Here is a 26,263-nt window from a genome sequence, read left to right as displayed (position 1 = left end):
CTTCTTCCTTTTCCAATTACGTATCTCTGTGAGGTCAGATTTTCCTCTTAAACTTCAACCAAAGCAACATATTATGACGTATTTAGCTAACAGCAGATTTGAGAATTCAGTTATCATCTTCTGTTACACCAGACATTGAAGAGATTTGCTAACATCTCTCCAGTGTCTTCAAAGTAAAACACTGCTTCCTTTTAAGTTTTCTTTTGTTTGGGAAAATAGTTATTTTTCATTAAAATACTTGTTAATATTTATTAGATTTATTAAGTTAATAAATACTTTAAAATTTCTCATATAGTAAAAATTAGTAGATATAACCCAATAAAACAAAGCTTATTGGGGTCTGCAATAATTAAGAGTATAAAGGGGTCCTGAGACTAGAAAGGCATAGACTATTTGACCAGTTATGTCAGTAGGAGTGCCGAGGCATCCAAGGCATTACTACAGTATAACCCTGTTCAGTCCTTGCCAGCAGAATGATATTCCTGACTGGTTGAAGAAATGTTTATTTTCTATAGTGTTTTATTATTTGAGGAATTAAGGAAGTAGTTTATTTTTAAAGTTTTCTATAAAAAAATTGTTTGAACCCTGCTCCAAATAACGGAATATCTAACTCAACTAGTTTAAATGGTAAGATAATTTATCATTTTACTTCACTGAAAGATGGCAGATGGGGCAGGTTCCAGAGCGGGTTGTTTCTTCCCATCTGTCTGCTCTCCCGTCTTCAGCAAGTTGTGTGCAGTAGGTCCAGGTACCACAGGCAGACAAGGTAGTACATAAGGAGAAGAGGAACCTTTTCCCTATGGCATTTCCGTAGGAGCAAAGGGTCCCAGGGACTGCCCAGCAGGCCTCTCCTCATGCCACGGTGGCCAGCATTGGGTCACATGCCAGTCCCTAAAAGTGTCCCTGCCAAGGGCCATGGGTTTGCTGATTGGCTTAAAATAACCATTTTGGGGGACATGGATATAAGGAAGTCATCCACAATGACTTAGTTACTAAAACAACAAAAAAAGAAAATCCTTTGTACTTATCCAGTTAACTAGAAATTCATTTTCACAGGTGCCCAGTGAGGCAGCATGAATCTGTGGAAAGAATTCTAAACGTGAGACTCAGGAGCCCAGGGGTCTGGTCCTACATCTGGTATTGCTGAGCTGTGGGTCCTTCCCTGTTGGGGCCATCTCCCTGTCTGTAAAGTGAGGGCTTGGTCGAGAGCACTGGTTCCTTTCTTCACTCGCTCACTCAGTGATATTTATAGAGTGCTTACCCTGTTGTGGAGGTCACGGGGAAGGATACAGATACGCACTAGAATATTGCCTGTTAAACCACAACAGATGTTCTTCCTCCTGCACTACACACACACTGAGAGCCCCAAGGGGTGTAAGGTCCAAACTGTCTTCTTCACTCATAGAATAAACTTGTTTAATGCCTTCAGCAAAGAGCCCTTGCCTCAAAACTCATTAGCAAACAGTTACATCATACAAATTCTCTCTCATCTTATTAAAATGTAAAATGTATTCAGAAGTGAGAACATATACTCACAAATGTGTTCTAAAAAAGATTGTCTCAGGGAAGATGCTCGTGGGCCTGGCTGGCCGTGATCATTGCAGTTCCCTCAGTATCAGGAAGAGCTTGATGCAGAGAAGCAAGCTGTGAAGAGACAGAAAAGACAGCCATGAGAAATGAGACTGTGTTCTCCGAATACCCAAAGGCATGCTTACACTTTATTTTTCAGATAAGATGCTTAGGAAGGTTTTATTTATTTAAACCAAGCTACTAAAATTTTGCAGACCTTTCTCATATGCAGTGTTGGTTAATTTTTCATGTCACATGAAATGCTGAGATAGCTGGGAGTATTTATCTTTGAGCTGAGACTTATGTGACCATTCCCTCAAGAAATATTTGAATTACTGTCAGGTGAAGCAGGGCTTTTTAAAGTTGTTTTGGGATCAATAAGTGGAACATATAGGGAGGAAGATTTAGGGCCACTGAATAGAGTCTTTCCAACAATTAAAGCAATCAACAGTAACATGTGAATACTGCATTATTATAAATGCCATGAGTTCCTCCATCACTGAGAGTCTCAAGCAGAGGCTGGCTAACCTATCAGCAGTGCTGTGGAGAGTTTCTTCATGTGATCTGAGGTTGGACAAGATGATTTGGAAGGAAGGTCACCTCTGAGATTCTATATTTATCATATCACAGCCATGAGACATTTATCTGCTGACTGGAATCATTAGCAGAAAGTAAGTGACTCTTCGTTCATCAAATAGTTAGTAAGTACCTACTATGTGCAAGACACTGTTCTAGACACTGGAGATACAGTAAAGAACAGGACTGACAACATTTCTCAGGGCACTTGTACTTTAAGATAGACAGACAAGCATTGAACTAATAAGACAATTTCATATTAGGATAAATGCTTTGAAGAACACAGACCAGGATGGTGGGAGAGAATGGTTGGGGCAGGTAAGGGTCAGGAGCTGTTTTAGATTAGGTTTTGAAAGAAAGTCTCTCTGAGGAGTTAATGTTCGACCTGAGACCTGAATGCAGAGGAGGTGTCTGTCCTGAGATGACTTGGGAGTGTTCCAAGCAGAAAGAACATGCACAGAAGACCAGGGCAGGAACAAGCAAACAAGACATAAAGATGGTCGACAGGCACATGAAAAGATGCTCAGCATCGCTAACTACTAGAGAAATACATTGAGGTATCACCTTAACACCAGCCAGAATGGCCATCATCGAAAAGTCTACAAATAATAAATACTAGAGACGTTGTGGAGAAAAGGGAACCCTCCAACACTGTTGGTGGGAACGTAAATTGGTGCAGCCACTATGGAGGTTCCTTAAAAATTAAAAGCAGAGTTATCATATGCTCCAGCAATCCCACTCCTGGGCATATATCCAGAGAAAACTCTAATTCAAAAAGATACATGCACCCCAGTGTTCACAGCAGCACTATAATAGCCAAGATATGGAAGCAACCTAAGTATCCATCAACAGATGAATGGATAAAGGGGTGTGTGTGTGTGATGGCATATTAGTCAACCTTTTAAAAGAGTGAAATAATGCCATTTGCAGCAATGTGAATAGACCTAGAGATTATCATACTAAGTGAAGTCTGACAGAGAAAGACAAATAACGTATCACTTGATATAAGTGGACTTATTTACAAAACAGAAACAGACTTATATAGAAAATGAATTTATGGTTACCAAAGGGGAAAAGAGGAGAGTGGTAAATTTGGGATTAACAGACACAAACTATTATATATAAAATAGATAATAAAGTCTGACTGTATAGCACAGGGAACCATATTCAATATCTTATAACAACCTATAATGGAAAAGAATCTGAAAAATATAGAATATGTTTTATATATATACATACATACATATATAACTGAATTACTTTGCTGTACATCAGAAACTAACTCAACATTGTAAATCAACCATACTTCAATGAAAAAGCATATAAGTGAAAATACAGCAAAAACATTTTATTTTTTTAAAAAAGATGCAAACAGAAAGCCAAGTGAGAGGCATAGAGGAAGGTGCTTTGGGATGGAGTAAGGCATAGGTAGGGGCCAGATCTTACAGGAGATTAGCCATTTTTTATCCAGTGAGAAGCCATGGGGGGCAGGGGGAGTTTTCAGTAAGGACTGGCATGCTCTTATTCACTCTCTAAAAGATGACTATGGGTGCTTTCTGGAAGGTGAATTGTAGGGGCCAAGGATGTAAGTAAGCAAAGAGGGGAATAGTAGGAAATGCAAGAGAAGTGTGGTTTCGTAGAAACCAAGAGAAGAAAATGTTTCAAGAAAGAAGGAGTGGGCAGCAGTGCTGAACACTGAAAAATTAACAGGAAGGTATTGATGACCTTGATGAGCAAATGTTTATGGGTGGTAGCATTGCAAGCCCACTTCAGTGAGTTTAGGGAAAAATGGGAAGTGAGTAAGAATATGGGAACAGAAACCATTTAAAAAATTTTTTTGCTGTGCAGGGGTGCAAAGAAATAGGACTATATTCAGAGGAGAATATGAAGTCAAAGGATCATTCTAAGATAGGTAGCTTCTCTGTGCTGATAGATGGGGACCTGCAGAGAGGCAGATACTACAGATACTGGACAGAGTGGGTAAGTGCAGGAGAGAGGTCCTCGAAAGGGCATGGTGAATTGTTTTGCATTTTTATTGAAATCTATTAATTTCATTATCTGTGATTTCAATTAGTTTGTTGGAATGTTCTCGTATTAAGTTGAACTGTATGAAGTTACCAATATTCATACATTTTTGACCTACAAAAGCAGCAGTGGCATATAATTCTACCTAACAGAATTAGGATTTTCAACCGTAATTTAAAATTTCTCTCATAGGTCTTTATAGTTTATTTCCAAATTTAAAATGTATATAATCTCAAACTTATCTAAAAGTTGCAATTACAGAACAAAGAACATTTCCCTCCCTGCCACAAACCATTTGAGAATAAGTTGCAGACTGTCTCTCCCTAACATTTGAGTGGGTCTTTTCTATAAATAAGAACATTTTCCTATAAAATCACAGTACAATCTAGTAAAATCAGGAAATTAACATCAAGATATTGGTACCAACTAATCCGTCAGTCCCATTCAAGCTTTGGCCAATTGTCCCAATAACATCCTTAATCCCAAAAGGAATTAGTCCAGCTTCTCACATTGCACTTAGTTGTCATGTGCCTTTAGTCTCCTTCATTCTGGAAAAATTCCTCAGTCTTCCTTGATTTTCATGACGTTGACACTTTGACAAATACAGGCCAATTATTTTGTGGAACAGCTCTCAATTTGAGTTTGCCATGATTACCTTCAGATTGGCACTTTGGTAGCCAGCCATCAAACTAGTCCCACCTCCCATTATTCCCACCCTTATACAGTCTCCTCCGACACTACTGGAGTTGATCCTTGTGACCAAGAGCATAACAGAGTAGAAGTGGTTAGGAATACCTCTAAGACTGAACCAGGAAGAAACAGAAAATATGAACAGACCAGTAATCAGTACTGAGATTAAGTCAGTAATGAAAAAAACTCCCAACAAACAAAAGTCCAGGACCAGATGGCTTCACAGGCATATTTTACCAAACATTTAAAGAAGAGTTATCACCCATCCTTCTGAAAATATTCCAAAAAAATTGCAGAGGAAAGAGAACTGAATTCATCCTATGAGGTCACCATCATGCTGATACCAAAAGCAGACACAGCTATCACACACAAAAAATTGTAAGTCAGTATCACTGATGAACATAGATGCAAAAGTCCTCAACAGAATACAGGCAAACCAACGCAACAATACATTAAAAGGAGCAGACAGCATGATCAAGTGGGAGTTATCCCAGGGATACAAGGATTGTTTTCAATATCCACAAGTCAATCGATGTGATACACCACATTAACAAATTGAAGAATAAAAACCACAATCATCTCAATAGATGCAGAAAAAGCTTTTGATAAAATTCAACATTCATTTATGATAAAAACTCTCCAGAAAGTGGGCACAGAGGGAACATACCTCAACATAAAAGGCCATATATGACAAATGCACAGCCAGCTTCCTACTCAGTGGTGAAAAGCTAAAAGCATTCCTTCCAAGAATAGGAACAAGACAAGAATGCCCACTGCACCAATTTTATTCTGCATACTTTTGAAAGTCCTAGCCACAGCAATCAGGGAAGAAAAACAAGTAAAAGGAATCCAAATTGGAAAGGAAGAAGTAAAACCATCACTGTTTGCAGATGACATGTTACGATGCATAGAAAAAACCTAAAAAAACCTAAAAATGCCACCAGAAAACTACTAGAGCTCATCAGTTAACTCAGTAAAGTTGCAGGATACAAGATTAATATACAGAAATCTGGTGCATTTCTATACATTAACAACAGAGTATCAGAAAGAGAAACTAAGGAAACAGTCCCATTTACCATCACATTAAAAAGAATAAAATACCTAGGAATAAACCTACCTAAGGAAGCAAATGACCCGTACTCCAAAAACTGGAAGATGCTAATGAGAGAATTGTAGACGACATAAACAGATGGAAAGATATACTATGTTCTTGGATTGGAAGAATCAATAGTTAACTGTTAAAAATGACCAAACTACCCAATGCAATCTACAGATTCAGGGCAAACCCTATCTTATTACCAATGACATTTTTTTTTAACAGAACTTGAACAAAAAATGTTAAAATTTGTATGGAAACACAAAAGACCCCAGATAGCCAAAACAATCTTGAGATGGAAGAATCAAGGTGGAGGAATCACACTCCCTGACTTCAGACTATATACAAAGATACAGTAATCAAAACAGTATGAGGGAGTTCCAGTCAAGGTGGCAGAGTGGTAGGACCACAAGCTTGCCTTTCCTCGTGACTACAATGAAACCACAAGTGAATGCTAAACAACCATCGGAAAAAGACTGGAACCTAGCAAAAAAGATCTTCTGCAACTGGAAACAAAGAGGGAACCACAGCAGGACAGTAGGAGAGGCGTGCTCGCAATACAATTGGGCCCCATACCCCCCAGATGGGTGACCCACAAGCTGAGGACCCAAAGGCCCTCCCATAGGAGTGAGAGCTCTAAGCCCCGCGTCAGGCTCCCCAGCTCCAGTCCTGGAATTGGAAAGAGAAGGAGAACCCAGGACATCTGGTTTTGAAGGCCAGCAGGGCTTGGCTCTGGGAGCCTCATGGGACTGGGGGAAATGGAGACTCCATTCACTTAAGAAGTGTACATGGAAACTCGTGTGCACCAGGTCCAAGGGCAGAGGCAGTGATTTCATAGGAACCTGGGCCAGATCTGCCTGCTAGTTTTAGAGGGTCTCCTGGGGACATGGGGGGACAGCTGCATCTCACTCAGGGGACATAAAAGCTGGTTGCAGACATTCTGGGAGTGTTAATCTACATGAGCTTTCCTGGAGGCTGACATCTTGATTGGATCATTAGCACCAAGACCTAGCCCCACCCAACAGCCTGTAGGGAAGCCTCAGGCCAAACAAAGTACAGGATGGGAACACAGCCCCACTCATCAGTAGACTTCCTAAGCCACAAAGGCCTCTAGACACAGCCCTACCCACCAGAGGTCCAGGACCAAGCTTCACCCAGCAGTGGGCAGGCACTGGCTCCTCCTGCCAGGAAACCTGCATAAGCCTCTAGTCCAGCCTCACCCACCAGAGGGCAGATACTAGAAATAAGGAAACAATAATCCCGAAGCCTGTGGAAGGAATCCGCAAACACATAGATATGTTCAGAGAACTCAAGAAGAGTATAGATGCACAGAGTGAAGTTTTTAGCAAAGAGTTGGAAAATATAAAGAATATCCAGAGTTGAAGAATAAAATCACTGAAATGAACAATACACTAGAAGGAACCAAGAATAGACTAAATGAGGCAGAAGAACGGATCAGTGAGCTAGAAGACAAGTTAGTGGAAATCACTACTTCAGAACAAAAAAAAAAAAAAGAAAAAAGAATAAAAATGAATGAGGATGGTTTAAGAGAACTCTGGGACAACATGAAGCGCTCTAATATTTGCATTATAGAGGTCCCAGAAAGAAGAGAGAAAGGACCTGAGAAAATCTTTGTAGAGATAATAACCGAAAACTTCCAACTTGGGAAAGGAAATAGTCATTCAAGTCCTGGAAGCGCAGAGAGCACCACACAGAATCAGGCCAAAGAGAGGAACACACCAAGGCACACAGTCATCAAACTGACAACAAGTAAGGATAAGGAGAAAATATAGTAAGCGAGAGAAAAGCAATGAATCACATACAAGGGAACTCCCATAAGGTTATCAGCTGATTTTTCAGCAGAAACTCTACAGGCCAGAAGGGAGTGGCACGATATATTTAAAGTGATGCAAGGGGGAAACTGACAACCAAGAATACTCTATCCAGCAAGTCTCGATCAGACTTGATGGAGAAATCAAAAGCTTCACAGATAAACAAAAGCTGAAAGATTTCAGTACCACCAAACCAGCTTTACAACAAATGTTAAAGGACCTTCTCTAGTCATCAAACCATAAGAAAAGAGAACAAGAAGAAAAGAAAAGAAAAAAAGAGATCTATAAAATATTGCTTTGGCTGTTTGGGGTCTTTTGTGGTCCCTTATAAATTTTGGAATTGTTTGTTCTAGTTCTGTGAGGAATGTCACGAGTATTTTGATGGGGGTTGTGTTGGATCTGTAGATTGCTTTGGGTAATGTGGCCATTTTGATAGTGCTGATTCTTCCAGTCCAAGAGCACAAGAAATCTTTCCATTTCTTTGTGTCATTTTGGTTTTCAGAGTTTAGGTGACCTCCTTGGTTGAGTTTATTTCTAGGTCTTTGTTGTTTTTGATGTAATGGAAATGTCTCTGCCAGTTATAAAATTCTGGTTTTTGAAGTAAAAAAAGTGAGTGAAGGGCTGCAAATGGCAAAAGACCCTTCTTTTTTATGGGTGAGTTGTATTCCATTACATATATATATATATACACATATACATACACACTGCATCTCTATTATCTATTCAACTGTTGACATGCACTTAGGAGGCTTCCATATCTTGACAATTAGAAATAATGTTGCTGTTAATAGCAAAAAAAAAAAAAAGTATGATACTGGCACAAAAACAGACATAGATCAATGGAACAGGATAGAAAGCCCAGAAATAAGCTCACACATGTATGGTTAGTTAATCTGCAGCAAAGGAGTCAGGGATATACAGTGGAGAAAAGACAGTCTCTTCAATAAGTGGTACTGGGAGAACTGGACAGCTACATGTAAAAGAATGAAATTAGAACATTCTCTAATACCATATACAAAAATAAACTCAGAATGGATTAAAGACCTAAATGTATGACCAGATACTCTCAAACTCCTAGAGGAAAATGTAGGCAGAACACTCTGACATAAATTACAGCAATAGTTTTTGGATTCATCTCCTAGAGTAATGTAAACAAAAGCAAAACAAATGAGGCCTAATTAAACTTAAACCTTTTGCACAGCAAAGGAAACCACGAACAAAACGAATAGACAGCCTATAGGGTAGGAGAAGATATTTGCAAATGATGTGACTGACAAGGTATTAATTTCCAAAATATGCAAACAGATTATACAGCTCAATAAAAAAAAAAATCAAAAAGTGGGCAGAAGACCTAAGTAGACATTTCTCCAAAGAAGACATACAGATGGCCAACAGGCACAGGAAGAGATGCTCAAGCATTCTAATTGTTAGAGAAATGCTAATCAAAACTACAGTGAGATATCACCTTACTCCAGTCAGAATGGCCATCATCAAAAAGTCTACAAATAATAAATGCTGGAGAGGGTATGGAGAAAAAAGAATCCCTTTATACTGTTGGTAGGATACAAATTGCTGCGGCCACTATGGAAAACAGTATGGAGGTTCCTTAGCTAGAAATAGAGGTACCATATGACCCAGCAATCTCACTCCTGGGCATGTATCCCAAGAACTCTGATTTGAAAAGATACATGCACCCCAGTGTTTTATAAAAGCACTGTTTACAATAGCCAAAACATGGAAGCAGCCTAAGTGTCCATTAACAGATGAATGGATAAAGATGATGTGGTGTGTATATATATATATATATATACACACACAGACACATATACACAATTGAGTACTATTCAGCCATAAAAAAAGAATGAAATAATGCCATTGCATGAATGGACCTAGAGATTATCATATTAAGTGAAGTTAGACAAAGGCAAATACCATATATCACTTATATGTGAAAACTAAAAAAAATGATACAAATGAACTTCTTTACAGAACAGAAAGATTCAGCAGACGTGGAAAGCAAACTTATGGTTACCAGGAGGGAAAAGGGGTGGGGAGGGATAAATTGGGAGTTGGGGATTTGCAGATACAAACTACTATATGTAAAATACATAAACAACAGGATCCTACTGTATAGCACACAGAACTATATTCAATATCTTGTAATAACCTATAATGGAAAAGAATATGAAAAAGAATATGTATGTGACTGAATCACTTTGCTGTAGACTTGAAACTAACACAACATTGTAAATCAACTATACTTCAGTTTAAAAATTAATTAATTTAAAGAAAGAAATGGTTAGGTTATACAAGTGATCTCTTGGATCACTTGTTCTGGGGAAAGCAAGCTTCACAGTGTGAATGGCCCTATGGATAGGCCCAGATGGCAAGGATCTGAAGCGCCTAGTTAACAGCCAGTGAGAAACCAAGGCCTGCCAATCACGCGAGTGAGTGTGGAAGTGGAATCTCCAGCCCTAGTTAAACCTCAGGTTGACTATCACCCTGGCCAACAGCTGGACTTCGACCTTATAAAGACCTTAAACTGGAATCACCCAATTAAGCTACTCCCAGATTCCTGACTCCCAGAAGCTGTGACATAGTAAATGTATGTCAGCATAATGAATGCAGGCAGGACTATCACAGGAGTAAGGTGGATTCTTTTCATTGCATCCTGCCAGGTGGCATTTCAGTTTACCCCATTTCTGATCATCTTTATTTCAGCCCCTTGATTAAAGTGGAATCTTGTGGGCTTTTCCACTGTAAAGTTGCTCTTTTTCCCCCGTCTCTTTTAACTAATGAATATTTCGTCAGAGATACTTTGAAACTCTGTATAAATCCCTTTCTTCATCAAAACTTTCAATTTTTTCATTTATTTATTTTTCTCAGTATGAGATTTTGGCTTTCTATTTTATTTGATGGGATATAGTCTGTCATTGTCATTATTTATTTTGATGCTCAAATTGTTCCAAATTTCACCCGAGTCCTTTCAACCTGGCTCCTGTGTTCTTTGGACACGTCCTCATCATTCTTTGAGTACTTCCTTGATTTCTGGCACAAGATGTTCTAAGCTCATCATGTTCTTTGCCTTCCCCAGCCCTGAAATCAGTCATTTCTCCAAGGACCTCCGATTCTTTTAAGTGGAAAATGTTATTAAAGCCAAAGTGTGGGCACTGGGTGTGCCTGTGGCCATTGAGGCATCACTGCTTCCAGGCCCACTCAAAGGACATATACATTTACACATATTCTTACACACATGTAAATATATAGACATATGTAAATATATATATGTGATATATACAAATAGATACTGCAAATTTTCTATATTATATAATATAAATATATACATTTATAGGTGTAATATAAATAAAATATAGATACATATCTTTACATCCACAAGTTCATACTGATCTAATTGTAGGGTACTCAGGGTTTATTCTAGCTTCCTCCCTTTCCATATTAGTGACTTCTTTCTCCAGCGAGAAACATGGCTCCCGTTACCCTTGGTGTATTTATTTATTTGATTAATTCCTGCATACATATCTCCCCCCACGTGGACCCCCTCCATTCAGGTGCTTACACCCTTTTTGGAGACATCATCCTCTTGAAAGCCCTCCTTATCCCCTTGGGCCCCAGGCCACCCCTCCACCTGCTCTTCCCTATTCAGGCTTCTACATACCACCTCGGGCTGCCCACCCATGCAGACGCCCTCCTCACGCACTCAGGCCTGAACTACTCCCCTCCCCGGATCTGTCCTCTGTAAGATGGCCTTCTCACCCCACTTGGGCTCTGACACCCCACAGGCTGCCTCTCCTTGTTCTGCCCCAGCTAATGGCTTTAAGGCTGACTTGTTCAGGGGAGGAAGAGAGAGAGCAAGAGCAAGCATTGTGACTTGATGATGGATGTCAGCACTGAAGGAACGTTCTGCTCCCTCCCAGCTAAATTGAGAATTTCTTCTGCAGCAGTGGGTTCCAAATTTCTGGATACACCAGAATATCTCAGGAAGCTTATTGAAATATGAATCCTAAGCAAACAAAAGACAACACTAAAAGCAGGGAGCAACCAAACTGTCCTTAGAAAATGGTTAAATAGATTATAGGGAAGCATTCAGTTTTCATGTTAGACTTTTGGTTCCTCTTTACATTTTCTACATTTATATATTTATATTATTAATACTGACAGATTATGGGCCATGTTTTGTAATTTTCTATATTCAGGATTTTTTTTTAAGGGATACAAAATACAGAATTCCAGACCCTATTGCTAGAGATTCTGATTCAGTACACCTGAGCTAAGGCCAGGGCATCTGTGCTTTATAAAATTCTCCATTGAATGTAATGAGCATCCAGGCTGTGGAACCCCTACTCCACCAAATCGTCCACAGGAGTTCCCTGGGCAGCTGTCCAAGTACCTACCTGGCAGCGCACCTGGCACTCCATCACAGACCAAGGTTAACAGAGACGAAACCACATGAGCCTTCTGAAAACTCAGGACAGGTCGTTATTTTTCTTTTTTGAAGGCTCATTGATCTTACTGAGCTCCTTCCGAAAGCCAGTTTTCTCTGATTCTTATTGTTATTAAAGTGAAGGATAACTCTGAAAAGATGCAGGTTAAGTACTCTTCAAAAGTATCAGGGTCATCAGAGAAGGACAGTCTGCTGTCCCTGCCAAGAGGAACCTAAGAGGACATGATGACTAACTGTAATGTATTCTGGATGGGATCCTGGAACAGAAAGAGGACAGTAGGTTAAAAACTAAGTATGGAGTTTAGTTAATAATGTATCAATATCAGTTCATTAATTGTAAGAAATGTACCAGCCTAATGGAAGACATCACTAATAGAGGAAATTGGGGTATGTATGGGGTATGTGGGAACTCTCTGTACAATAATTCTATAAATCTGAAGAAGTTCTACAGTAAAAATTCTGTTAGGAAACGGATACAGGAGATGTCACGATGTGATGTGACAGTGATAGCGCTCTGTATATCATCTGGAAAAAGTGAAAATATTCAATGGGCATGAGGAATATAAGGAGGTGTCATCACCTCTGTGTGGGAGATGAGGCACAGGACCATTACTGCAGCCCACTAGCCTGAGTTTTCAGGAGTGACAGGCCACTGATGCTGCTGTTCCAGGAAATCTGAGGACAGAAGGGACAGATTGCTCCCAAAGGTCACTGCGGAAATGTCTGATAGATGACCAGCTGCCTCGAGGGAGACTCTGGGCCTGCGTACAGGCAGGGGGAAAGGATGACTCTGGGAGGAGGTGCCATTGTATTCGTTGCCCTTTGAGAACAGCTGTTACGTGCCTGGTGTGCAACCTGTCCTTTCTTGGCAGAACAGGCCCAGTGCTCTGCAGGGTAACCAGTCCCTGTTGGCTGTGGCTCAAAGCCAAGTGTGCTCTCATTAAACAGCCGAAATGTTCAAGTTATAGCCTACAAAACAGTGCAGCCAGATACTGTTGGCCGCTGCCCCAGTGTTTGTGATAATAGACACAGCTGAAACAGAGGAAAAACTGCATTTCTTTTTATACTAAGACAGATAATACATCCCACAAAATGGGAGGGAAATCATACAATGTATAAATTGCATCCTAAATTGGGAGCACTTTAGCTGTTTCAGGTCCCAAAATTATCCTATTTCACTTGTTTAAAACCAGAAGTCCTTTTAAAAACACCAGTGACATTTTTATTCCGCAGTTCTCAGAGAGAATGTAGGAAGGTATCATTCTGTCATACCTGGACCAATAAAAATATTAACGGCTATGGCCCGAACATTAAAAGTGCCACTGTTGTTACTCATATGCGAGTTTGTGGTAAACTATCCCTTTCGCCTTGTTGGGCAGAGAACACATATGTCTCCAGCTGATGCAGATGTTCCCTTCCTGTTCGAACTGTCCAGGAATGGGGTCCCTTGGGTGCCTGAGTGCTTGCTCCCAGGTCAAGCAAGAGAGCTGGAGCTGCTCTGCTCATTGGCTGGCTATGTGGGTCAGTTCGGTTGCAGGAAATATAATCCACTCTAGGTAGATTAAACAGAAAGTTATTTATTATAGGATTTTCAGTGGCTTTCAGAATCACTGAAGGGCTAAAGAGACAGACTGCAGACCAAGCTTCCAGGAATGACTCCCCAAACCACAAATCATCAGAGTGGCTGCTATGTCTGCCATGATCAGGATGGTATCCCAGCAGCTGCTGGCTGCAAAACCAGCCCCTCAGCTGTATAGCCCTTCAGGAAGCTGCCGCTGCGGTGGCTGACTCAAGAGCTTGTTGCCTTTGCCACAGTCTGCAGAACAGATACCCTACACCTTGCTTCTTCCCATATGACTCAGTTCCAAATCAAAGCCTTTTTATGGACAAGTGGTGGGTAGAATCTAAATTACATTTTGAACCTGAAATGCAAGGGAGCCTGGATGTTATTTTTTGCTTTTCAGCCTCTGCACGCTAGAAGGAGAGTTCAGATGGATATTGAGGAATCTGATTTATGTTACCTGTCACAGTCTGCCGCCCTAGCTACCCAGTTATCCATGCACTCTCCTCTTGCTATAAGTAGAACCCACTCCCTCACCCATAATTATTGCATCCCACTCAAAGTCCAGGATCTCTGGGTTTTGTGCAGCTCTGTTTATCAGGTCCAGATGAGGCTGCTTGTGATCTAGTAACCTACAAACGACAAGACTGCCTGTCTGCTCCCAATATACACTGGAGGCAAAGGAAAATTGAAACTCTCCAGAAAGGGAGAGAATGGGAAACTTACAACTGCCATGTGTATTGGCAAATGTATACATTTGCCATGTGTATCATCAAATCCCATTAAGCAAGATTGGTGAAAGCACCCTGCTCACATGGTGGAGTCAGGTCCTTGGGAGCCATCGGAAGGACTCTCTTTCCATTAAGCCCCATGACCCAAATCGAACTGGTATCTTAGCCATCTCCCATTAGCTGCAATAAAAGTATAGCTGACAGGAAAATTTAAAAAACGACTGCCTAACTCCACTTGTACTTCTTTCTGCTGCCATGAGGCAATGCCTGATTAGCCAGATGCATATGAACCACAAGATTAAGGGCTCTATTACCGTCGCCCCACTCCCCTGGCATCTCTGCATCACTTAGATAGCAGTGTTCAGCCGTCTCTGAGGGGAGCAAGTCCTGATGGAGTAGAAATTGGAGCAGAGAAGAGTTTCTCTGAGAAAAGCCCTGGGTAAGGAGAGGTGGTGTGGCAGTGCCTACCTCAGCAGCAAGGACAGGATGGCCATGTAGACAACAGTGTGTCACATTTAGGGACCAGCTTTGGGGATGGGTGAAAAGTATACTTTAAAAATAGACATGCCTCATTGGTTCTGGGAAGAAGACAGCAGCAACATAGTTTTTAAAGTCTCTTAATCCTCACATAAAAAAGAACAACTAGGTAGCAAAACCAATACACATAGATAGCATTTACCTCAAAACCACGTAAGTTATCCCCAAATCCCCAAATACAAGCAGGTGGTGGGTGTAAACCACCAATGGCCATGAGACCCACATGGTATCAGCATCTGCACAAGAGGGAGAAGTTGGAAAGGAGGCATCTGACAGACCTGAGAACAGGAGACGCCCAGAACAGCTAACAGGAATGCACTAGAAGTGACTGCGGGCCAACCCGAGCACAGCTCCCTTCCAGGACAGGGCACCCATCTGAGGAGAAATTGCTGGCGGGAGTCACAATTGAGCAGGACGGTGGCAGCAGACATGGGGGAAAGAGAAAATCCAGATAAAAGTGGGAAAAGGGAAAAGCTACAGGAAATCTCAGAAAGCAAGCTGCCATGGTTTTAAAACACTTCACAGGGACAACCAGAGAGTTTTGTTAAGTTAGTCAAATTTTGTTAAACTACAGTTCGTTCTAAAGGTTCAGGGAAAACCAATTTTACATCATGAGCAACAGAAAACTGCCAAGGTTCAATCCCATATAAAATTATTAGAAAAACATCCCTACAATGAAAGCATGCCACAAAGACAACTTGACAAAGGAAGTCAAAACTGAAACATACTAGTTCAAAATGAGCTTAAAATGCAAAGCTTTAAAATTCAAAAAATAAGTGAAGACACAAAAGTATTTAAGAGAGAGTGTCTAATATTGGCAATAGGCAAAGAAGATTTAACATGGTTAATAGGAGTCTTGAAGAAAAATGAAACAAGGAAACAAAAAGATACCAAAGACAGTAAGGCCAAAAAAAAAAAAAAACCCAAAAACTTTTCTGAAATTTAAAACTACATATTGAAAGAATACCCCACATTCCTGAGAAGAATGACCCAAAATAATACAGCACAGTAAGTTAACTGGACTTTGAAGGAAAAACATCCTTTAGACATCTAAACAAAAAGAGAAAGTGACTCTCAGGGGAAAGAAAATATTCTCAGACTTTTTGGATGCGACACTATGTTGGGGGGGAAAAATGGAATACAGATGGTCCCGAACTTACAGTGGTTCAAGTTATGATTTTTTGACTTTACTGTGATGTGAAAGCAATATGCATTCAATAGAAACGATACTTTAAATTTTGAATTTTGATCTTTTCTTGGGCTGGTGATGTACAGCATCATATTCTCCTGTGATGCTGGCTCCCACCAGACAAAGATAGGACAATGTATAAGAATGATAATTGCAGTGGAATGGAACTCATCAAATATGTTTAAATCCATGAGTGTATGATGATTTTTGTTTAAAATCTGGTCACTTTAGAAGGATAGTAGGGAACCATCTCATTATCTGGAAAACTGGCAAATAGAGGGAAGGAATCAAGCCTATGACTGAATCATATGGGTTGTACCACTGGCTAACCAAATAAGAGATGAGGGAAAAAAACTTTAAAAAAGTATGACAACCAAGAAATGATAAAGAATTATTTGGCAACCCCCAGTGAATTAATGGATCTAGGCACTGCATGTCAATGGTGGTTGAAATCAAAAAAGGAGAAACGGCTCTAGACACTTCGGTCCTCCTGAAGAAACCACACACCACCTATAGTCTTGTCACAGCAACTGAAGCAGAATCTCACCAAGCCCCTGGATCCAATTGCTGACTTGCAGGAAATACCAAGGACCGAGGAACACTTTTGAACTGCATCATGAATATGCAGTCAGCAAAATCCAGGCCGAGAGAGACTCTACAACCTGGTTTCTTCAGCAGATACATTGTAAGGAAAAGAACGGAGGGAGAATCTGTAGATTAAAAGGCATATCACACTTTCAGAAGTATAGACTAGGGATGCACATTTGAATGAAAAAAAAATTTTAAGTGCAAAGAAGTGATTACTTAGTAGAAATCAGGTTGATGGCTACTTATGAGGGGGAGGGGGATCCTGGGGGAGATGGAGCATGTAGAAGGGGCTTCTGGATTGGCTGCCAGAATTTCTGTTTCTTGACCCAGTTTGTGTTCACCTTCTAATAATTCTATATATTTATTTTGTGTGGTTTTCTCTATCTGTTATATTTTACAATAAAAAGGTGAAAAGCACTGATAGGTTTAAAGGACAAAAGTTTTTCCATGACAAACACTGGATAAGCATTGTTAGTTTTTTTGTTTTTAACTTACATGTATGGCAGTGTCATAATGGCATTTTAACCAAAACATTAACAAGCTTGTAACAGCCTCTAAGGTGTGTATGTATAACAGTATAAAATGGAAAGTCACATTTTAAAAGCAAGATGTTCCAGCTCTAAGAAATGGTAAATATTACAGTACATTGTCTAGATTCACTGGCGTCATTACCCCAAATGCTCATTATACTTTTGTTCCAGTGTCTGCACAATAGAATGGACACGGTGAAAGTGAGGCCACATGGACTCATGTGAAGTACATCACTTTGTGGGAAGTATTGAAATATATAATATGTACAATATACATTTTCATATATAACATATACAATATACATTTTCATATATAATATATATTTCACATATAATTTTTCATGTGTTTTGTATATAATATGTATATTTCACAGATACTATATATGGCCCTTTCCTCCATTTAAAAACATGTGCATATATTAGTATATATAAGTATAAATAAGTTACATATAAACATTATCTCCGTACACATAGCATATGTGTGTACACATACACTTTTTTTCATCTAGTGGATCTGCTGAAAAATGAGTCTTCAAAAGATAGTTTAGCAGCATTAGACATTCAAATGCATGAATTTCTTTGAGCTATATTAAGGTCATTATGTCCTTTGATCCAAAAATAACTTTTCTCTGTGTTGATGTGACTTAGACTTATGCATAAAATCCTAACTCATGAAACCGCAGCACCTTTCTGGCTGGCCTGTCACTGACATGGCTCCTTGACACATTGAAGGCAGATAAGAGTTTGAGAAACACACACAGAGTTTTGCTGTCCTCATGCTCTCTCCATAGCCAAACGACACCTGGCCCTCTCCTATCAAAATCTATAAAGACCTAGTCTGCTGTAAGGAGTGGAGATTCTTTACTGCTGAGCCTTTGAAGGGCCTTCTATACAGACAGGGCTGCCAGCATCTCTGGTCTGCAGGGTTGCACATTTTATATTCCATCATCACGTATTTTTCAGTTCCTTCTCATCACCCTTTTTGCTCCTTCTGATGGTGGGTTGTTTAGGGACTGTTATTATTATCATTTTTGCCTCAATGCATTTTAACCTGCCTCAGAAATTTCTAACCTCCCTTCCAGTGCCTCTGCTGGAGGACAATCCTATCATCACATTGTAATAGCAGCTGTTAAAAGGATTTGGAATTTGGATTTGAAGAAATCAGATTTGTCTGCTATTCTGTGTCATGTTCATTAGCTCTCAATGTCATAACAAGATTGAAAATTCAATTGGACTTTGGGAAAATCATGCATTAGGTTCATAGCATTTTGTGTGTATAATACAGACTTGCTGTCTTTTAGCAGGAATAAATTTATTTTTACCTTGATGTTTAGAATGTCATCAGCAGCTAATAACATGGTTTTGTTTCCTATTACATCGTTAAGAGCATGCCCCTCTCAAACCTGCCACCTTTACCCTGTGAGATCATAGATGTCTTCTCACAGACACAAGAAAGTGCCCTTGGGTGGGTAGGTAGCAAATAAAACTGCTCACCCGTTATCTCCAACACTGAAACTGACTTCACAGGCTGTATAAAAGCGAATTACATACACCGAGCCTGATTTCTTGGATCCCAGGATGTAGGGACATGTTTTGCCTTCTGTTGTTTTCTTAGAGGTGCTTTGAAGACTGATACACTCCTCTTGATGTCAGCCCATTTAGTGAATTTGTTAATCTCTCTGAGTCACTGCCTTCTCACCTCTAAAGGGGGATTAGAAAGCACTGCTCCTGCCTCACTCTGGTTTTTTGAGCTGCTTTGATAGCTTTGCCCCCACTCCCAGAAGGCACCTCAGCTCCCCCTCAGTGCCCTTGTCCACCTTATGGGTTATCTGAGGAAAGGAATTTAAAAGCTGGGCTTCTGTTGGGAAATCCTACCTCCCTATCGTCCAGGGTGATCCAAATCACACTACACTCAGGCTCTGAATTTAGAAATCCAAGGTAAAAGCATCTTCCTTAACCAGACGTCATTCATTCATTCAGTGAATAATTACTGAGCGCTGACTATATGCCAGGTACTCTTCTGGGCACTGGGGATAAAGCGGTAATGGAGCTGAATGTCACATCCCAGTAAGTATATAAACAGATAAGAGACCCGATAGTGTTCAGTGGTTTGCAGAGCCATATTAGAGTAATGGGTTTAGAAAGACACAGATACTCAGTTTCTGAGGAAAAAAGTAACAAGAAAGAGGTTCTAGAACAGTCTGTCCAACAGAACTTTCTGTGATGATGGAAGCAATCTACACCGCACTGCCCAGTACAGTATCCATTAGCAGCATGTGTTTCTCAGGAACTCGAAATGTGGCTAGTGCTACTGAGGAACTCATTTTAAATTTTGTTTAATTTTAATTAATTTAAATATAAATTTAAATTGCCACATGCAGCTAACGGCTACCATTTTGGACAAGCGCAGTTTGAGAGCTGCATTCTGGACTTCAGGGTCTATCCTTGTGCACAGAAGATGAGTGATATGCAGCATTATCTTGAGTTTTAAACACAAAGAAGCAAACACAGTCTCACTGTATTATCTTGGTGGAACAGACTCGCGACTCATCTTCAGTGTATGAGTACGTTGATGGAAAGATACAAGCAACCTAATAAGGGGACTAAAGAGCAGCAATGGACGGTCACCAAAAAATGTTAGAATGGCACCCACAAACTGAGGGCTAAAGGCTCTGCACAGTGTCAAAAGCTAGAACGAGAAACTCGTCACATGGCAACGTGTTCTGTAGTGCCCCACCCCCACCAGTTAGGTGATAGGAGCTCTTATTTCCTGATAGAAATTACAAAGCTAGCAGAAGACACAGTCATCATCAGGGCCAGTGCTATGCAGACATCTGCTGAGGTTTTGCCCCACCGAGACCAGAGCCTCTGATCAGTTTTGATCCTCCACTAGTTACTGTTTTCTACCAGAAAGCAGAGGAAAGTAATGAGGGAAGTGACCCCACGCTGACCATCATCTGCAGGTGAGGCTGCTGGTCAGGGTCTTCCAGATGGGCCCCTTCAGCTGTAATATCCTTTTGATTCTGTCACTCAGTCGTGAACCAACAGAATCATTTAAGTGATTTGAAAACAGCAGCCTTGGGGAGAAAACTTGGAGTTTGTGGTAGCGACAGAAGGGATCACTGAGAAGAGAAATGCATCCGGGGACTAGAATCATTACTAAATTTTCTGGAAATGCCCAGTGGGGTTTGATGTGTGCCAAAATGCTCATCATAGGAAAAGTGTATAATTTTAACATACAGAGAAGTATCACATGTAAAATTATTGAAACTATACAAATATTGTCTAGTTGTTCTATCACCAACCACAAATCATCATGACATTACTAAGTTCAGAAGACATTTCAGTCTGATCAATTAAATATTCTCTTGTCAAAGCTGCATATGCTTATTGGGTACTCACTATGTGTTAAGTCATGACTCAAACATTAGTCATGCATCCAAGTGTGAGATACCCTTATTATAGGACATGGTCATATTATAACAAAACCAGTAACACCGCAGTTAAGAAAGAGCATAAAAGGGCACCAACAGGATCTTCTTTAAAAGCATGTGGTGTGTCTAATGAATTTCTGCTTGAAATGTTGGTTTCCTTTCCATGCATGGGAATTGCAGGTCAGGCTAAGTGCCATCAACCCTCAGTGTTCAGACACACCAAGCAACACAGGTTAAACAGTCCACAAATGAACTGGCAGATATTCTAAATAAGACTGCAGCGTTCCTTGAGGGGAAATACAGACACCTCCTTGAAGATAGAACTAGGTTTTGTAGATAAAAAGAAACGAGCCTGCAATTTTGTAACTATAATATTTTATCTCCATGAGATAATAACCGAAAACTTCCCCAACTTGGAAAAGGAAATAGACACCCAAGTCCAGGAAGCAGAGAGTTCCACACAGGATCAACCCAAAGAGGGGCACACCAAGGCACATAGTAATCAAGTTGACAAAAACTAAGGATAAGGAGAAAATATTAAAATTAGCAAGAAAAAACAAACAACAAATAACATACAAAGGAACTCCCATAAGGTTATCAGCTGATTTTTTCAGCAGAAACTCTACAGGCCAGAAAGGAGGGGCACGCTATATTTAAAGTGATGAAAGGGAAAAATTTACAACCAAGAATACTCTATCCAGCAAGGCTCTCATTCAGATTTGATAAGAGAAATCAAAAGCTTCACAACAAAAGCTAAAAGAATTCAGCACCACCAAACCAGCTTTACAACAAACTTTAAAGGAACTTCTCTAGTCATAAAACCATGAGAAAAGAGAACAAAAAGAAAAAACAAGAGGGAAAAAAAGAACAAAGAGGGAAAAAAAGGGACCTACAAAAGATTGCTTTGGCAGTTTGGGGTCTTTTATAGTCCCATATAAATTCTGGAATTGTTTATTCTTGTTCTGTGAAGAATGTCATGAGTACTTTGACAGGGGTGCATTAGATCTGTAGACTGCTTTGGTAGTACAGCCATTTTGATAATGTTGATTCTTCCAATCCAAGAGCACAAGATATCTTTACATTTCTTTGTATCATCTTCGATTTCCTTCATTAATGTTTTAGTTTTCAGAGTATAGGTAACCTTTTTGGTTAAATTTATCTCTAGGTATTTTGTTGTTTTTGATGATATGGAAATGTTTATGCCAGTTATAAAATTCTGGTTTTTGAAGTGTAAAGAAAGAAAAGTGAACCAAGGGCCACAAATGGCAAAATACCCTTATTTCTTATGGGTGAGTTATATTCCATTACATACATATGCTGCATCTTCTTTATCCATTCACCTATTAATGTGCACTTAGGATGCTTCCATATCTTGGCAATTATAAAGAATAGCAGGGTGTATGTATCTTCTTGAATTAATTCTTACTTTGTGGTTGGCTATATTCCTTTGATAACTATGTAAGTTTATAAACCTAAACTCTAAACGTTCTTAGAAACAATGAACAGTACATGTATGTAAATTTTTAAAAAATAAATGCAGTAAAAAAAATTTTTATTCCAAAAAGACTACTAACATTTGAGTTAAGGGCAGTAAGTCTTATCCCTTTGAAGACTGTGGGGAGAAGCTGAAAACAAAATTTCTGTTTATGGCCAGAAAAGAAATGTGGAATCATTTTTTTTCCCCACCATGGAAGTGCAGTAATAAGCCAGCTTTCTCTACTGGAATGAATAAAAGAACATAGTTTCACAATTTCCACATCATTTAGTGTTTAAACACTGGTCTTTTCATCCAGGAACAGATGCCATCTAAGCTGATAAAAAGACCATTCCATGTAGTGTTGGAAGCATTATGGGGCTTACCTCCATCTCTTCCCAGTGCTCTCAGAGACGAGGGGCCCACCAGCAGCCCCTTGTGAGTCTCAGATGTTTTTGTGTTTCTTCCTCACCTTGGAAATGCATAAGCCAATAGGGAAATCAGAGTCTCCTCCTTAGGAAATGTAACATTGCTTCTTATCTCCTTACTGTAAAGTGTTAAAATGACGCCTTCTCCACGTACGGTTAGTTCTAGTACATCACTTAAGAAGAAAGTTCATACTCAGAAATGTTCAGTGCTGTCCACTGACCACAAATAAGATTTTATTTAGCATTTTAGGTACAGTATGGTTTCCTTAGACCAAAGATTCTCAAACTTTAGCGAGTAGCAAAATCACCTGGAGGGCCCGTTAAAAAACTTTGGCTGGGCCTCATCTCGAGTTTCTAATGCAGCAGGTCTGTGAAAAGGGCCAGAGAATTTATATTTCTAACACGTTCCCAGGCGATGCAAATGCGGCTGGTCTGGGCACCACGCTTACAGAACCACTGCCATAAGACCACGAGTTGCTCACTGTGACTGGCTTCTTGATATCCGAGTACAATGAGGAAGCAAAGATTTCTTTGTGAAATCCCTTCTTCCTCCTCCTGTTTCTGATTGTGCCAACAGTACTGGGTGTGTCTTAACCGTTTCACCCCAAACCAGCAATAAACATTTTAACATTACAATTTTGTTGTTTGATACAGACTTAAGTCTGAATGAAAAGGACGAAGGACTAAAGGGATGGTTGATGCCTTTTCTAACTCCCTACGTTGTTTTGAAACCACAGTGAGGTGGCGTTGAAGCCCTAAGCCCACCTGCCACTGAGGCTGATACCAGTTAAGGCTGATGCTTGACATTTCCTGTTTAGAGTGTTTAGTAATGGTTTTTCACTACTCCTTGGGGCAGTGAAGCAGATGAGAAGTAGGGTAAGGACTTCTGATTGACTTACTGATAAGAAACCCAGAGCCCCGGGGGGAAGTGACTGGTGTGTGCCCCGTTCTTGAGTCCTGGCCCTCCCTCACCGCACACTTGCTGGCCCTGCTGCTGCGCCCCTCACAGCCAGCCCACTCGTGTGTTGAGCTGAGCCTCTGAAGGATACAGCGGTGACTCGGTGACTCGGATTCTCTTTTTCTCAGCTGTACTGTTTAGTTCCTAGACAGTATCTTCCTCCATCTGTGGACTGTCTGGTGTGATGCCTGCCGGAGAGCTCTTGGTTAATGCACACAGGGGTCCAGGCAAAGGTCCGGCTTCCAAGCACAGAAACCATTAGTCCCACTTTTAAGCTGACTTTAAATGGCTCATCTGTAAAATGGAGGGTATAGAAACTAGACATGTGTAGACAGGGTGGTTCAGGAGGAGCTGCTGTGACTGGTGCTTTGATGACAATCTCTAAAAACACTAGTGGAACCTCCTTTTTAGGGGTTCAGGTTAAAATGGTTTAACCCTGAATATTATCAACCATTAAAGAATTCTAGCAGCTCACTTTGATTTATGTAAATGACTGCAGAGTGGCTATGTTTTTGTGAGGGAAAACTGAGAAGAGTTCATATTTTAATCACTCAGCTATTCATCATTATAATGTGTTAACCACAGACATAAGAATAACTAACTTGTGTGTTTTGAAGAGAAGCACTGCTGCCAGGCTGGCACACAAGTTGAGGTTCAGACAGCTCAGGGTTCTTTCACCGGGGTATTTAATTTTTTTTCCTCTTAGAGTAAATCACTGTATCCTTTGGTTTTTATTTACTTAAATAAGGGTACATTATAAGATTATGTACAGTTATTAGATTTCATAAATCATTAACCAAATTTGAATTTAAACATATTACCCTGAGGTCAAAACAAATGAGGTTGACTTCTGGAAAGAATATTCCACCTCCAATTGTATTTTACTTTAATACAATTTAAAGTAGACTCTCCAGCCAAGACAGGATGTGTTAGTGTTCTAGATCAAGGCAAAGTACAGAGAGCTACCTTGACTGTTTTCTAAAAGAGTAAGAAAGTCCAGTCCTATGAGGATGGAGGGTATTGCTGTACAACTCCCGTCTCCCTTTGTGGCCACTCACTGCCCCTCCTAGTGTCCCACAAAATGTTGACATTGCAAGTACAGACCTAGCTGGGCCCAAGGTTCACTTCTGCTTCTGACTGCAGGGAATCTCCCCCAGCTCACCGAACAGCCAGGCATCCAGCACGCCTTTCTGTTCCTCTGATCTGTATGTGAGCAAGGTCCCAGCCAAACAGAACACACTCTCCAGATCTCTTCTCTGTGTTATCTTGCTGCCCTGATGTGGAGATCCCACCCGTCCCCCGCGGGTGCAGCCTGGGCTAAGCAGTGGGGCGTGCTCCGCAGTTGTGGACTTATTTACCCCGCAGTCCCTCACCAGGCCTCGCTTACCATCCTCGTCTACCAGAGGCCTCTTCTCGACCTTCCACACACACTCACTCTGCAGCGCACCTGACTTGATGGTTGACTCATCCCTAGGGGGCCTGCCCCCAGCCAAGGATGTAATAATTAGCAGGTGCTCACACTGCTAGGAGTTGAGGGTTGTCAGGCACCCAGCTGCATCTTGTCAAGGCCTTTTTTTTTTGGCGACAGCACCTTCCCCCAACAGTGGATGAAAATTTTAAGCACTATAGTAGGCTCAGTGGGGCCGCAACAGAGGGATATTTTTTAAATTAATTTATTTTTATTGAAATATAGTCGATTTACAATGTTTTGCTAATTTCTGGTGTGCAGCATAGTGATTCAGTTATACATATACATATATACTCCTTTCCATATTGTTTTTCATTATAGGTCATTACTTGGTATTGAATAGTTCCCCATGCTATACAGTAGGACCTTGCTGTTTACCTGTTTTATGTATATAGTTGTATCTATAAATCTCAAACTCCTGATTGATAAATTGGGATTTTTGGAAAAGAGAGGTTCTTGGGTGCTTTTCAGATCACCCCAGAAAGGAAGGAAGCTGCCTATTACAGATTTACAATCCCTTGTCCAAAGAGCCTGAGGCGAGATATGTTTCAGAATTCAGAATTATGGGGGTGGTAGCATACACCTTATAAGAATATCCCCAGCACGGTCTGAGGCCATCCGATAATTAAATGCAGTAATATTCACATTAAGTGGTACGTTTATTGTCAGTATGTTTTACCACCAAATGAATTTCACTTGGATCAGATTTTGCCAACAAAGTAACATCTTGTTACTAAAGCTTTTAGGTTTTCAGAATTGCATATAAGGAATTATGCACTGGTAATTGTTACCAATAGTTCATTTTTACTGAGTACTTACAGTGTGCCAGGGACTATGCTAAGGGAGCATTTTATATATATAAACTCATTTACTCCTGCCAACAACGTGTGAGGTAGGAATTATCAGTATCTCCTACTTCACTGATTCCTGCTAAGTCATCCTTTAAAAAAAAAAAAAAAAAAAAAAACAAACCATGGAGCACCTACCGGATGCCAAGGAAAAAGAGCAAGAAGTCTATAGAGCCCCCACCCAAAGTTACTCCAGTCGTGTGAGGGAGGCAGAGGAGCACACGGGCATGGACGTTCCTTGGGCTGCTGGAACAGAGGAGGGGTGCC

The 26,263-nt window shown here is 40.3% G+C and overlaps 1 protein-coding gene and 1 long non-coding RNA gene across 4 annotated transcripts in view; one reads left to right on the top strand and one right to left on the bottom strand.

Moving 5' to 3' along the window:
• Positions 1-26,263, bottom strand: part of LOC123619843 (uncharacterized) — a 225,220-nt gene that overhangs the window by 26,075 nt on the left and 172,882 nt on the right. For both annotated transcript variants that reach the window (XR_006728586.2, XR_012508669.1), the window contains one exon: positions 1,537-1,644. This is a non-coding gene — a long non-coding RNA (uncharacterized LOC123619843). The remainder of the gene's footprint in view (positions 1-1,536; positions 1,645-26,263) is intronic.
• The window catches only part of FIG4 (FIG4 phosphoinositide 5-phosphatase), a 124,841-nt gene that overhangs the window by 98,003 nt on the left and 575 nt on the right, over positions 1-26,263 (top strand). Inside the window, exon 23 of one of the 2 annotated variants that reach the window (XM_074368495.1) lies at positions 1,057-26,119. The exons of the other annotated variant lie outside the window; for it this stretch is intronic. Within the exon in view, the coding sequence (XP_074224596.1) occupies positions 1,057-1,147 (91 nt within the window). The 3' untranslated portion in view covers positions 1,148-26,119. Of the gene's footprint in view, positions 1-1,056; positions 26,120-26,263 lie in introns of those variants that run through there. 2 annotated transcript variants of the gene reach the window in all.

Source organism: Camelus bactrianus, chromosome 8 (genome assembly GCF_048773025.1).
Source record: "Camelus bactrianus isolate YW-2024 breed Bactrian camel chromosome 8, ASM4877302v1, whole genome shotgun sequence".
Taxonomy (NCBI): domain Eukaryota; kingdom Metazoa; phylum Chordata; class Mammalia; order Artiodactyla; family Camelidae; genus Camelus; species Camelus bactrianus.
The sequence above is the reverse complement of the archived record's forward strand: the minus strand, read 5'-3'. Positions and strand labels throughout refer to the sequence as shown.